We start from the raw sequence: 12,648 nt of genomic DNA, 5'->3' as shown, positions 1-12,648 counted from the left end.
ATCAAGGCTATACTTTCAGGGATCATTTCTATAGTTCGTAGATATGATTAACATCTACAATCAGTTGACTTGAAGTAAAAAAGATTACCCTAGATAATATGGGTGGTCCCATTCTATCAGTAGAAGGCCCTAAGAGCAAAAACAGGTTTCCCAGAGAATTCTGCTTCAAGACTATAACACAGAATACTGCCTGAGTTTCCAACATGCCAGTCTGCCCTACAGATTTCAGACTTGCCAGCTCCCACAATCATGTGAGCCAAGTCCTTAAAATAAATCTCTTTATAGGGGCACCTAGGTGGCTTAATCAGTTAAGCAAACGACTCTTGATTTCAGCTCAGGTCTTAATCTCAGCGTCGTGAGCTCGAGCCCCACGTTGGGCTCCACACTGCGCATAGAGCCTACTTAAAAAAAAAAAAAGGAAGTAAAAAAAATTAATAATTCTCTTTATATAGGAAATATAAAATTAATAAGATATATGTGTATAAATACATACAATATTTGCATATATATTTACATGTATTCACACACACACACAAACACACACACATACATACACACACACACATCCTATTGGTTCTGTTTTTCTGGAAAACCCTGACTATTACAGCCCCTCAGTTTACAGCCATTGGTCACGGCAGTGATAGGAAACTAATCCACAGTGTAAATATAAGAAGAGATACCTGGCTTTGCTTGTTTCAGACAATGATGTTCTCCATCCTGCATCTTCATCTGCAAGGTCATATATATTTACCAGCGTGGTCTCTGAGCATCTTGATGGTACTTTGTTATTTTTCTTTGGAATTGAGAGTGCAGGGATTGGTGTTTCTTGAGTGAAATTGTTAGTAGTATTTCCAAAGTGATCCAGAAAATATCTGGTAATGAGTTCAAGGTTTGTTTTTAGAGGATTTTCCTTTGCCTATCATTGGAAGAAAACAAAAATCATTAACCATATGGACAGCTTCAGGGGAAGGGTGGAAAACATGGCTATTCCAATTCTTTGACATTGTTTATCAGCTTCTCATTCATTCATACACTCTTTCAGCAAATGTCCAGTGACAGCCTGTCATATGTAAGGCATTATGTTATAACACAGAGATGAAGACAAAAACCTCTACCCTAAAAGAACGAACATCCAATGAATGAGTCAGGCGATTTAATGAGCAACTGTAACAAAACAGAAAAATACCCAAGCAAATTTCCTCTTGGTTTTTCTCCTAGGAATAACTTTAGAAAGTATATACCTGTTCATTTAAAAAAAAAATTAAATCTTTAGGGATCATTAACTCTACAAGATAATAAACATGTGGGACCTGAGTATTCCCTTAGGTTGTGTACTCTGCATTTACCACTGGACACTGGGGCCTGCAGGGACAGAGCCACAAAAGGTTATTGCAAAGAACACAGAGAGGCCATCAGGACTGACTCAATCTACACCCGAATCTTAAAAAAAACTGAAACTCTTTAGTAGTTGGTTTTAGAAATGAATGACATCGGGGCGCCTGGGTGGCTCAGTCAGTTAAGCGTTCGACTCTTGATTTCAGCTCAAGTCATGATCACAGGGTCACGAGATCAAGCCCTGAGTCAGGCTCCATGCTGAGTGTGGAACCTGCTTAGGATGCTCTCTCTCCTTCTCCCTCTGCCCCCGCTTGCACTTGCGCACTCTCGCTCTCTTTCTCTCGAAAGAAAGAAAGAAAGAAAGAAAGAAAGATAGAAAAAAAGAAAATATAGAAAGAAATGACATCAGTATTTCCCAACCCTGACTATGCCAAATATCATCTTTGGAGGTTTTTAAAAATATATATTCCCAGGCCCTACTGTGTCTTATTAAGCCAGAATTGCAAAGATCGGAGTGCTGATTTCTCTTAAAAGTCCCCTAAGTAATTTGGACAAACACAGCTATCCAAGCAGCAATCCACAGGCTGACCTTAGGCCATGTAACCATGTCAATCCCCACTCCACTTGTTCAGGGACACCAAGCTGCTGGGAAGTGTGGTCAGACATGGGGCATTTGGTGAGTCTGCAGTCAGAGCAATAAAGTGCCTGACGAAGGACCTGGCGCAGAAAGGACCCTCAGGCACATCCAGGCTTTCCCCTCCCTATCCCCCTGATCTGTGCAGCAGAACTCGACCACCAACATCCACAGCCAAATGGGTTCTGACCAACAGCAACAGATTTATCAGGCAGTCAGAATCAGGAGACAGCTTTCTTTTTTTAGTATGGGACCTAAAAAATCTATTTTGTCTAAGTCTAAATGAAACTTACAAGGAAAAGAATCAGGGGAGAGATGTTACACAATTTATTTGGACCTTCTTGCTTTTTCTTTCAATACAAGAGATTTATAGCCCTAGATAACCTGAATTATACTTTATGGCTTTTCATAACACTCTGCTCAGAATAGACACAGCCTTTATATGAATCTGGGCACCATTTTTCAAAACCTCAATTTTCATAGGCATTTTTATATATCGTATCCTCAATAGGGAAAAACAAGTTACTGGAATTAACATTAAATTTCAGGGCTTTCCTAGAATCAGGCTAGCTTTGTGCGAATGTCAAAATCATTATGCAATAGATAGATTAATGAATCTATTTTTCTGTAATATATAAGGTCAATTCATTGTACAGTAACTGCTAAAAACTACTGTATAAATCAAATAATCAGCGTACTTGTCAAGACCTAATGAAAACATCTTAAGTATCTTCAGATAATTACTACCTTAGGGAGACTATGTTATAGTGGAGAAGTAAAAGTCACTTGAATGGCAAAGATGATTCCAGGATATTAAGTAAAGTTGCATTTACATAAAATTCCCACTATACCAGCATGGTTAATTGATTTTCTTGCTACCTATTCTCACTTTCTATGGAAAAAAATCTTTCTAAAATGTACAGTCCACAGTCCTGCCTTACAAACGATGCAGTAAAAGGAGATGCGCTGGAAAGCTGCTGCCCGGGTCGACAGGACTCCAGCTGGACATGTGGAGGAGGCGGGGGGGCCCTGGTGTCACCCTGGGACCAAGGACGAAGGGCATCGATCTGATGTCTTTACTAAGCCGATGCCAGGACTGCACCTGGCTGCCACTGCCCTTTTCTCATCAAAATGGGGCATAGGGACTTCTGGCAACCTGAATGTTCCCGTAGGTTGACGCCATCCTTCACTTTACTGAGGGGAACTCAGCCTGAGCTACCCACTGGGCTCTGACGTGCATGAGGGTGGTTTTCAAGCTGTTCTGGGGTTCCTCCAGGTGTCTCAGAAACAGCCTTGGAGGGCTGGGGTGGGGGTGCCACCCCCCATTCCAACCCAATCTGCTAATATTTCGTTTGAGTAAAGGATTACAATTACAGGAGGCTTGACCACCATTACTACAGTAGGACTGGGAATCAGAAGATCTGGTTCTAGCCTCGCCCCTATCCTGTAACTCTCTGCGAGACCTTGACAAACCACTTTTCTCTGGCTCACAGCTCCCCCAGGTGGGGGCCCCCGTTCAATCGGTAGTTTAAAAGCTGCTTAGCCTAGTCCTGAGGGGCTGCACCAAAGACCAAGAAGGTAAGTCTTCTTCATCCCCAATTCAACTATGGGGCTTCCCTTCTTTGTTTTACATGTTTGGACTTCTGCAGGAAATATCATTTTATTGCCTCTTTAAAAAATTATGATAAATGCTAAACTACATGATCATTAGGTTCTTTCCAACTCTGACGCTATGGCCTACCACAAGGCAACATCTGCTGGAGAGCCCATTCTTCAATCACATTAGAAGAGTCTGTCTTCATAGCAGAAAAAACAATGATGCCAGAATTGCAGCTTCAGTCAGTCAGTCAGCCAGCCAATCATATAATCCACAAACACATACAGACTATTTGCTATGTCCTCAGGCAACATGTTAAGTATGAGGATACAACAGTGAACAAAGAGATGCCAGTCTCTGGCCTCCTGCTGCATCCAAGGTAGTGGGGAGGTGGATGCTAATTAAACAACCACACACACATACTCTATCATAAGCGTGCGCAGCATAACAAAGGAAAACTACAGGGTGCCATGGAGGCTTATAATCAAGGTGGTGGGGGGTAGATGAGGTGGAGGGATCAGGGAAGCCCCACCCTCACCCCCCAACCATTTACTATCTCAATTCCAATGCCCCAGGGTTAGCTGACCCCAAGCCCCATTTCTGCCTAAATTAAATGTCACAGTAGACTTAAAAATAAGCTATTACTCAGAATTGAAGAAGGAAAATCTTACACAGGCAGGGAATGGAAAGTTTTAGTAGAACTGAATACTATATTCTTAAGTACAGTCTGACTAAAAACAGCCTCCTAGGGGAGGAGGGAGCACAGGGAATAACAATTAAGGGCCCAGGTTCAAAGTGAGCTTCACAGCCACACATGCACAATATGCCCACGGGGGCGGCCTGGGGCCTGACTGAGCCTGGAAGCCCAACTCACACTTGGGATTTGTCAGCACTTGGCCGGGTCTGTTTCTCCCTGGCAGCAGGCACAGCGAGCCTCCTGTCACCCATCTCCGACAGCTTGGCAGGGCCCATAAGGGCTCTGACATTGCCAAGCTCAGTTCCAGAACATTACACCACACCTTCAAAGCACGTACCTTGTTCTCCTTGTAGAGAAATTCAAGATGCAAAACCTTGCGGAGATCATTTCTGCTGTTTATGCTGAGGTCAGAGCGTGGGCGTTCCTGGTCCATGGTCACACATGTTTTCTTTAAGCCCTGCAGGAAGAAATCTGAATCATTATTTTCATTTTAAATCAAAACCTTCCATTCTCTGATGATGGTTATAAATAAAAGACTGTTGGTGTTCATTATGATCATTCCTATCCTGCCTATCCTGCCTTCCTCACAAGGATCTCGCAAGGACCAAAAACTGACTTAAGGATTTATTTTTATATAACCTTTACACTTGACGGCTTCACAATTATTATTCTGAATCTTACAAGAACTCCATGGGCTGAGCTGAAATTGGAGTTGTTGGCCCATTTTCTAGAAGAGGAAAGGGAGGTTCGGGTCACTGACTCACCCAAGGCTGGAGCCCTGGGTTTGACACTAGATTTGGAACCACGGAATATGAAGCTTTAAAAATAAACTAAAGGGGCAAAAATGAGCAAAAGGCCAATAATGATTCCTTTCCTTTCTCAGGTGAGAGCAAGGGTTGATTTGCCCAGGTAACACAGGAGAATCCCATAGCAGGGGGTCCTGACCATCCCGGCGTGTGAGTCGGCAAAGCCAGGACTGAGGCCCACTGGAAGCACGTGGTAAACGTTTGCTGAGTTCCCAGTGAGGCCACTGTCATCATCCAGCTTGACCTGGCAGAAGGCCCAGCTAAGACACACTCTGGCAATGGCAAGGGCTAGACCCCTGTGAGCCTGGCTTCTTCATTTGAAAAATAACCACAGAAGCTGCTGCCTGCCCACCTCACTGGGCCATGGTGATCACCAAACATGGATCACCGAACAGCTCAGCCTGGCGCTAAGGGAGCCCCTTGCTCTTCATGGATCCAGACCCACAAGGGAGCCAGGCTTCAACTTCTCCCCCAGGCTTTGTGTTCACAATCTTACAGAGGCTCCCACTGATGGGAAAACAAGACAAAACCTGTTGCCTGCCATGAAGTGAGAGAAGAAGAATTTGCAAAAAAAGAGGTATGAACACAACCTGGAACCCAAGAGAATAAAAAGGAAGTGTTGAGGAGGGGGGAACACAAAAAAATGGGTGTATGTGTTGGGGGAAATGCAGGGGTATGCCTGGGTGCTCTAGGCAGAATGAACTGGAAGGAGGGGGGGTTATAGCAAGCACCCCCATTTCATCTGCGTCTCCCCATGGCTTTCCTGCCAATCAGAGTGAGGCTGAAACCACGAGAGCCCCTCTCTGCTGGATAACTCTATGTTTGTCAACAGCTCAGATCAGCAAGTCTTGGCACACTTCACAAACTCACTGGGACTGTGGTACACACCAACATTTGAAAACCACTGGGGTAGTGGATAAGGATGCCCTCAGGAAGCAGCCAGTCCTCAGTCCCATCTGGTCCACTTAATCTTCATCACTCAACAAACATTTCCTATGCACCTACTATGTGGTGGGCTGTTCTAGATGCAGGAGATACCAAGAGAATAAGACAAACCCTACCCCTTCACAGAGCTGACATTCTGTTGGGGAAGCACCTCTTTTTTAGCTGACATTAAAGCAGAGACATGAGGGAAGTTAGGAGAGCAGGCCATGCAGACACTTGGGGGAAGTGTGTTCTCAGCAAGGAACAGCAAGGGCAAAGGCCCTGTGGCAGTCACAGGAGGCCTGTGCAGCTGGAGCTGCGTGACCAGGGGAAAGTGGCAGGAAATGAGGTCAGAGAGGCTGCCCAGAGCCTGAAAAGGAAAGGCTTATTGACTTTTGTTAAATGGTGGGGTGGGGGCAGGGTGAAAAGAGGAGCATGAACTGACTTGTATTTGTAAAGGATCACTGGCTGCTAGGTTGTGAACAGATTTTTGGAGGGATTAAGCAGAAACTAGTTAGGACGCTATCGAACAACTCACGTGAAAAATGGAAGTGGCTTGGACCAGGTGGCTGCAGCAGAAGTGGAAAGAAGTGGCTACATGCTCTATGTGCCCTGCTGGCAACGCCAACAGATGTACTAATGGACCAGATGTGGGGTATACATGAAGGAGAAAAGCCAGGAATGATTGCAAAGGTTTTTGCCCAAGCAACCAGAAAGATGGTGATACTGCCTACCGAAATTGGAAAACTGCAAGACATAGAGGGAATCAGGAATTGGATTTTGGACATGTTGAGATATTTATTGGATACCCAAGTGGAAACGTAAAATCGGCTGTTGGAAAGAATGTAAGAGTTCTGGGAGAGACCTGGGCCAGAGATAGGCATTTGGGAACTGTCATCACATTGATGGCACTGGAATCCAGTAGACTGGCCGAGGCACCTGGAAAATAGCAAGTGAAGGAAAGAAGAGAAGGTTGAGTCTTGGAGTCCCCCAGCATGCACAGCTCCAGGAAACGATGGGCACCAGCAAAGAACCAGAGAAGTTAGAGGAGGCAAAGCAGAAGGTGGGCTCCAGAAGCCAAGCAGAATGAGTTTCCAGGAAGCAGGACACAATCAGCCATGCCAAACATAATGTTAGACCAAGAAGTGTGAGGACTGAAAGTTAAAGGTCATTGACAAACTTGACAAGAGTTGTTTCCGTGGATTGGTGGGGACAGAAGCCTGATTAGAGTGGGTTTGAGCAAGCAGGAAGAAGGATTAGAATCAGAGCACACATCGCTCTTTCATGGGGTTTGGCTGTAAGAGGGAGAAGAAAAATGGGCCAGTAGCTGGAGGGACTTGAGGGCTCAAGATGGGATTCTGCAGGGCCGACAGTAGAGAAGACAAAATGTATATAGAACAGAGAGAGAGAACTGTAGCAGTGCCCTCAAGCAGGCAAGAGGGGATGGGCACTCGGGGAGGGGGTGGCCTTTCCCAGGAGTATGGAGAATTTGCTCGCAAGAGCAGGAGGGAGGCAGAGTGAGGGTCCGGGCCCCGGAAGGTTTGCAACTAGTGGTGCAGCCCATAGGGAGTTTTCTCAGGACCGCTTCTGTTTTCTCAGTGAAATGAGAATGGGGAAGGAGCTGTGGGGTTGGAGGAGAGGGCAGGTGTGAAACGGCCATCCCAGAGTGGAGAGAGGGAGCGGGCTGGAGAGCTATAACCAGGGGGGCAGGCATACCTGAGGCCTCAGGGGGCCGAGGGGCCGCAAAACTGTCCACATAGTGGTGTGCTTCTCTCCAGCCCCGTTCAGCGCTGCAGGGCAGGCATGGGGGGAGCGAGGTGAATCTGAAAACTCAGGGGAACATGAGGAAAGAAGAGAAGGGCAAGGGAGGCAAGCATGTTGTTGAGGGTGTGATTATGATGATGGGCAGGTATGAAGTGGGGAGAGGTCACAACAGGGCCTGGGCCCGGAAGAAGTTGGCAGGAACTGTGGAATGCAGATGTGAGTGAGACTGAAGAACAGTTTATTACAGGCTGGCTGCTAAGGAAGGTGAGCTTGCAAGTGAGGATGACAGAATGCTTGCACAGATTCCAGAAGGGGTGCAGTGCTGGTAACAGGCCTAGGACATGACCTTTTGGAAAGGGTGGCGGAGGTAGGATGGGGTCAAGTCGTTGCAGGAGAGGGAGGCTGGGGCACGAGAGGAGTCACCCTGGAGGACCCTGACCCTGCAGGAGACTAGCATGACTCTCCCTGAGGGCAGACCACACTTGGACGGGGGCCAGCGCAGCTGGGTGCCATGTAGGGTGGAGGGCACAGGAGGTCAGAGTGGAGGGCAAGGTGAGGTCAGAGGCCCAGCCTGCAGCAGGGTCATAGAGAGCCTTGTAGGCCCGGGTGAGGCCTTCCCTTCGATTTTATTCTGGTTGTAGTAAAAAGCCCATGGAGGGTTTTGAGGAGAGGAGTGACAAACTCTAACTTGCTCACCCTGGGCAAGTTTCTTCGCCCCCTCATCTCATGCTCATCTTGCATGAAAGGGAGTAAGTATACTTGTCTTTCAGGACGGTTACGAGGATCTGAGAAAACAGGTAACAAGAAGGTACCTCTCACCATGACGGGAACTCTCTAGGTTATACCTGTCTTGTGCCAAGCCCTGAGGGGAGTATGTGGTCTTGGCGCCGGAGCAGAAGGAGATGAGGTAAGCAGCTGATCTGGACTGCAGTCCCAGCTCTCCACAACTTTCTGAGTGACTGTGGGCAACTCCTTTGTCAGGTCAGAGCTTTAGTGTGCCCAAATAAAAAATGCAAGGGAGAGGAGGCCCCGTGAACCAGACACTGGCCAGGCTCCCCCGGATCTGGTGTCAGCTCTGTGGACTGGTCTAGTGGGAGAGACAGGCAGACATATAAACTATAACGTGAGCGCCAATGAGCAAGCCACAGACAAGGTAAGTCAGGTATTCCAACTGGAGTTATCCAAAAAGACCTCCCGAAGGAAAGAGACTTGGGGTGGGCTGTGGGTGGAACAGGGAAAGGCATGTGGGAGAAGCTGGAACCAACGCTGGGGTCAAGCTACAGGGGAGCCTTAGACAGCGGGTGAGGACTGTGGATTTCATTTGTCCTCAAGGAAGGCAAGGCATGAGGAAAGCTCTGAGAGTTTTGCTTGGTGGTCCAGACTTAAAAGAAATGATAGTGGGCAGCCTCATAGGATATGTCACTGACATCCAATGTGCAGCCAGGACTTGGGTGACAGAAGGTCAATTGGCCGTAAAAACAGAGCAGATAAAATGAAGCCACGCTGCATTTAAACATTTTTTTAAATTAAAAATTTTTTTAGAAAGCAAAAAAAGACACTTTCAAAACAGATGCACATGAGGGATGGGGGGGGTGAAGACAATGCTGAATACCGGTACCTACTATGTGCCAGATACGATGCTTGGGGACTGCCCATATATCATTATTAATCCTCATCATAAATCTGCAAAGGGTGGGTCTTAATAGTCCTGTTTACCGGATAAGGAAACTGAGGCAGTGAGTAACGGACCCAAGCTCACACTGCTAACCAGTTGCCGGTATTTGAACCGCTCCATCTGACTCTAAAGCCCTTCCAATTTTCCGTTCAAAAAATGATTTTGTTTGTGTATATGTTTAACCCAGACAGCTGCCCGTGGCCCCTGATCAACACGACACCACGAGGGCCAATCCCTCGCTCACTCTGTACGGAATGAGTTCGACTATGGAATAGGGTACACTGGCTTGCGCAGTAACCTCCAGCGACCTCTTTCCCACGGTGTCCCCACTTCCACCGCAGATGGCTTGCTAAGGACCTCCCCAACTTTTGACTACTGCGAAAACTCTCCCGGCGCAAAACAACGAAGTTCAAAACAACCACGGCTGCAACCCCTGAGCTCCCCACTGCCGAGGGGCACGACTGAAGCGTTCGACTATCGGGAGCGTGTTTTGGCCCCCTGGGTTCCCTCCGGGGGCCCTTCTTTCCCGGCAGGGTGGAGGTGCCGGGACGGGCGACGCGCTCCGGGCCACGACAAGGCGGCTGTGCTTTAAGAGGCCGGGATGAGGCCTCCCCGGGCCGCCCCCGCTCCCCGCTCCCCGCCTCCGCGCCCAGTCCCCGTGCCGCGACCCCGCCGGAGGCGCGGGAATCCTGCGCAGGGCGGCGGCCGCGGGCCGGCGTGGCGGGCGGCCCGGCGGGCGCTGCGCGGGGCCAGCAATGACTCCTGGGAAATGTAGTTTCGGCAGGCCCGAGAAAGTGGCGCTCCCGTCGGGCATCCCCCGGGCAGGGGGCGGCAGGGGGCGGCTCTCCCTCCGCGACGGCGCGGAGCTGGCAGGGGCGCCCCCAGACTGCGCCCTCACCCTGGGGCAGCGGCCCCGAGCGGCGGAGGCGGCGCGACCCACCTTTCTGCTGAGGAACTCCCGGACCAGGGAGGCGGCCACCTCCTCCACGAAGAGGCTGTCCATGCTGCCGGCTCTGCCCACGAAGCCGCGCCGCCGCAGCCCAGGCCCCGGGTCCGTTGGGGCCAGTATGGCCGCGTTGCCGTGGTGACGGTGTCACCGGAGCCGGGGGAGCGCCTCCCCTTCCCGGGAGCCCGTGGGCTGGGAGGGCGGGGAGAAGGGGAGGAGCGTCCTTCAAACTGGCTTCCGAGAGCGGGAGGCCGCCCAGGGGCCGGGCGTGGGCTCCCGGCTGGTTCCCGGTTCGGGCCTGTCCCACCTCCGGGTGGCCTAAAACCAGCCACTGCTCCACGCCGAGTCCTGAGTGCCCAAGATGGGAAATGCGGAGAATGCCTGCCTCCCCGTTCCTGGAGGGGTAAACCCACAGTGAAGTGGCCCACAGAGGCCACCCACAGCACCACAGCTGGCTCCTGGGCTCACTGAGGCCAAAGGACCTTGGCTGGTCTGGACTGCGTGGGGCAAGGAGGCCCAGGACTCTGTGAACTCGGTGCTGAAATAAAAGGACCGGTCCCTCGCCCGCTTAGTGCCTGCGGTCCCATAATGAGACTGCCGGTAATTGAGCACCAAGCATTTTATACAGGTGTCATCGAAATAAGGACCCAATCATTATAAATATAATCATTTACAAAGAAAAATATGCTTTTCCGAGGGCCATAAAATGGAGCTGCTAAATAAATCAGAGCTACAGAGCATGACCCCAGGACCCATCAAACAGAATTTCTCCATGCCACAGACTAGCATAAAACCAGCATTAACCAAGAAGAACACTGGCCTCACAGGGATGAGCTGTAATTTCTTCACCTACTCAGAAATTCAATAGACCACTTACTCACTGAGCTTAGCAATGGAATTGAGCAAAAAGGTTAAGTCCCAAAAGACCGCATACAGCATATCTTTGTGTAAATGTAAAACAACTTAAACCAAAAATCATAATTTGTGGGGATATAATGCTTCAGTAAAGCTTTTTGTAAAAAAGGGAGTGAAGACCACATGATTCAGAACAGTGGTTGCTTCTGGAGGGGGAGGAAGGGGCACAGGGTAGGGGAGAACCACATGGGTACAAATAAGTAACTGTCAATGTTCTGGATGTCATTAGGGCATTTGTTTCTTAAGCATTTGTTATAGTATTTCTATTAATTCATTAGTTTAATAAAAGATGGCCTTGCAGGGACCGATGTTGAGAGGATGTCATGAACCAAGGCGTATTATTAATTAACTTTATGCCCCTGAGGTCCAGAGGAAGGGAGGGAGGAAAGGGGAACAGAGGGACAATTTAGACAGCTTTGTCTCATAACACAGGGTTCTGTGACAAGTGTAAAATCCGACGTATCACTGTACAGCAGTGACTCTAGGCATTTGAGTCTGTGAGCTCCTGCATTTGTGTGAGTCTGACCACAGGAGTTTATGGGGTCCTTGGCTTCTGCCTGGTGCCCTGTGGCGCTCTGGCAGCAGGGTCCAGCAGGCGCGGTACGGGCCTTGAAACAGGCCTGCTGCATTGTGCTGTGAGAGTTGAGTTCATGTGCTGCCTCCTCCAAGATGCTCCAGGATGGGGACTGACTGAATGGATCCCCCTCCAACTTCAAGCTCCTTGAGAGGCAGTACTGGGCATTTACCTAGGTTAGGGGACTCCAGAGAACAGAGGTGGGAGCATGGATCTGCCCAGGTGCAACATGTCTGGACCAGCTGGGTTGGAAGGACATTGTGAAAGTCCTTCTAATGATGTGACCCTCAGTCCTTCCCAGCCATCTGACCACCACTCCCAGAAGTCAGGACGAGGAATCCATTCCAGGTCATTGTCCTTGGCAACATGAAGGAGCAGTTCCTCTACACATTCTCCACACTGTCCCACCTCATTGGCCACCTCCCAATCTCTACTTCACACGGCCATCAACGTGAGACCGGCGATGGAAGAAAGACCCAGCCTCAGCCAGGCCCCAGCAGGATGAAATGAGACAGCCACAGCCCTGGCCTTTCACTCAGCCCAAAGCACACGAGACCTCCCAGCTGCCAAGGGTGATGGGTCTTGCCAGCTATGCAGGTCTGTGCAGCAGGGCTATCCAGGCAGACGGTGAAAGGGGGGGAGAGAGGGAGGGAGGAGGGAAGGAAGTTCTTCCTCACATTTGAATGTCAACTAATAAACGTAGAAAGAGTGATGGAATTGGCAAATCACCATTTGACAGCTAGCATAATGATCATTCATTCAGGCAAGAATCATCCTCTTC

General features: G+C 49.0%; 1 protein-coding gene across 4 annotated transcripts in view; it reads right to left on the bottom strand.

The window, feature by feature from the left end:
* The window catches only part of MINDY4 (MINDY lysine 48 deubiquitinase 4), a 104,611-nt gene extending 94,080 nt beyond the window's left edge, over positions 1 to 10,531 (bottom strand). For 3 of the 4 annotated variants that reach the window (XR_004682056.1, XM_035020848.1, XM_035020847.1), the window contains exons 1-3: positions 10,373 to 10,531; positions 4,601 to 4,720; positions 681 to 916 (exon numbers count right to left, since the gene is read on the bottom strand). Coding sequence is in view for 3 of the 4 variants with exons in the window: in XM_035020848.1 (XP_034876739.1) it covers positions 681 to 916; positions 4,601 to 4,720; positions 10,373 to 10,435 (419 nt within the window). In the remaining variant the exon portion in view is untranslated. Of the gene's footprint in view, positions 1 to 680; positions 917 to 4,600; positions 4,721 to 10,372 lie in introns of those variants that run through there. The other variant, XM_035020849.1, reaches the window with a different exon arrangement.
* Positions 10,532 to 12,648: the final 2,117 nt, after the last annotated feature.

The sequence above is a fragment of the Mirounga leonina genome, unplaced genomic scaffold, assembly GCF_011800145.1.
Source record: "Mirounga leonina isolate KUSES-001 unplaced genomic scaffold, KU_Mleo_1.0 Mir_174, whole genome shotgun sequence".
NCBI lineage: Eukaryota > Metazoa > Chordata > Mammalia > Carnivora > Phocidae > Mirounga > Mirounga leonina.
Note: the sequence above shows the minus strand (reverse complement) of the source record. Positions and strands in the feature narration are given on the sequence as shown.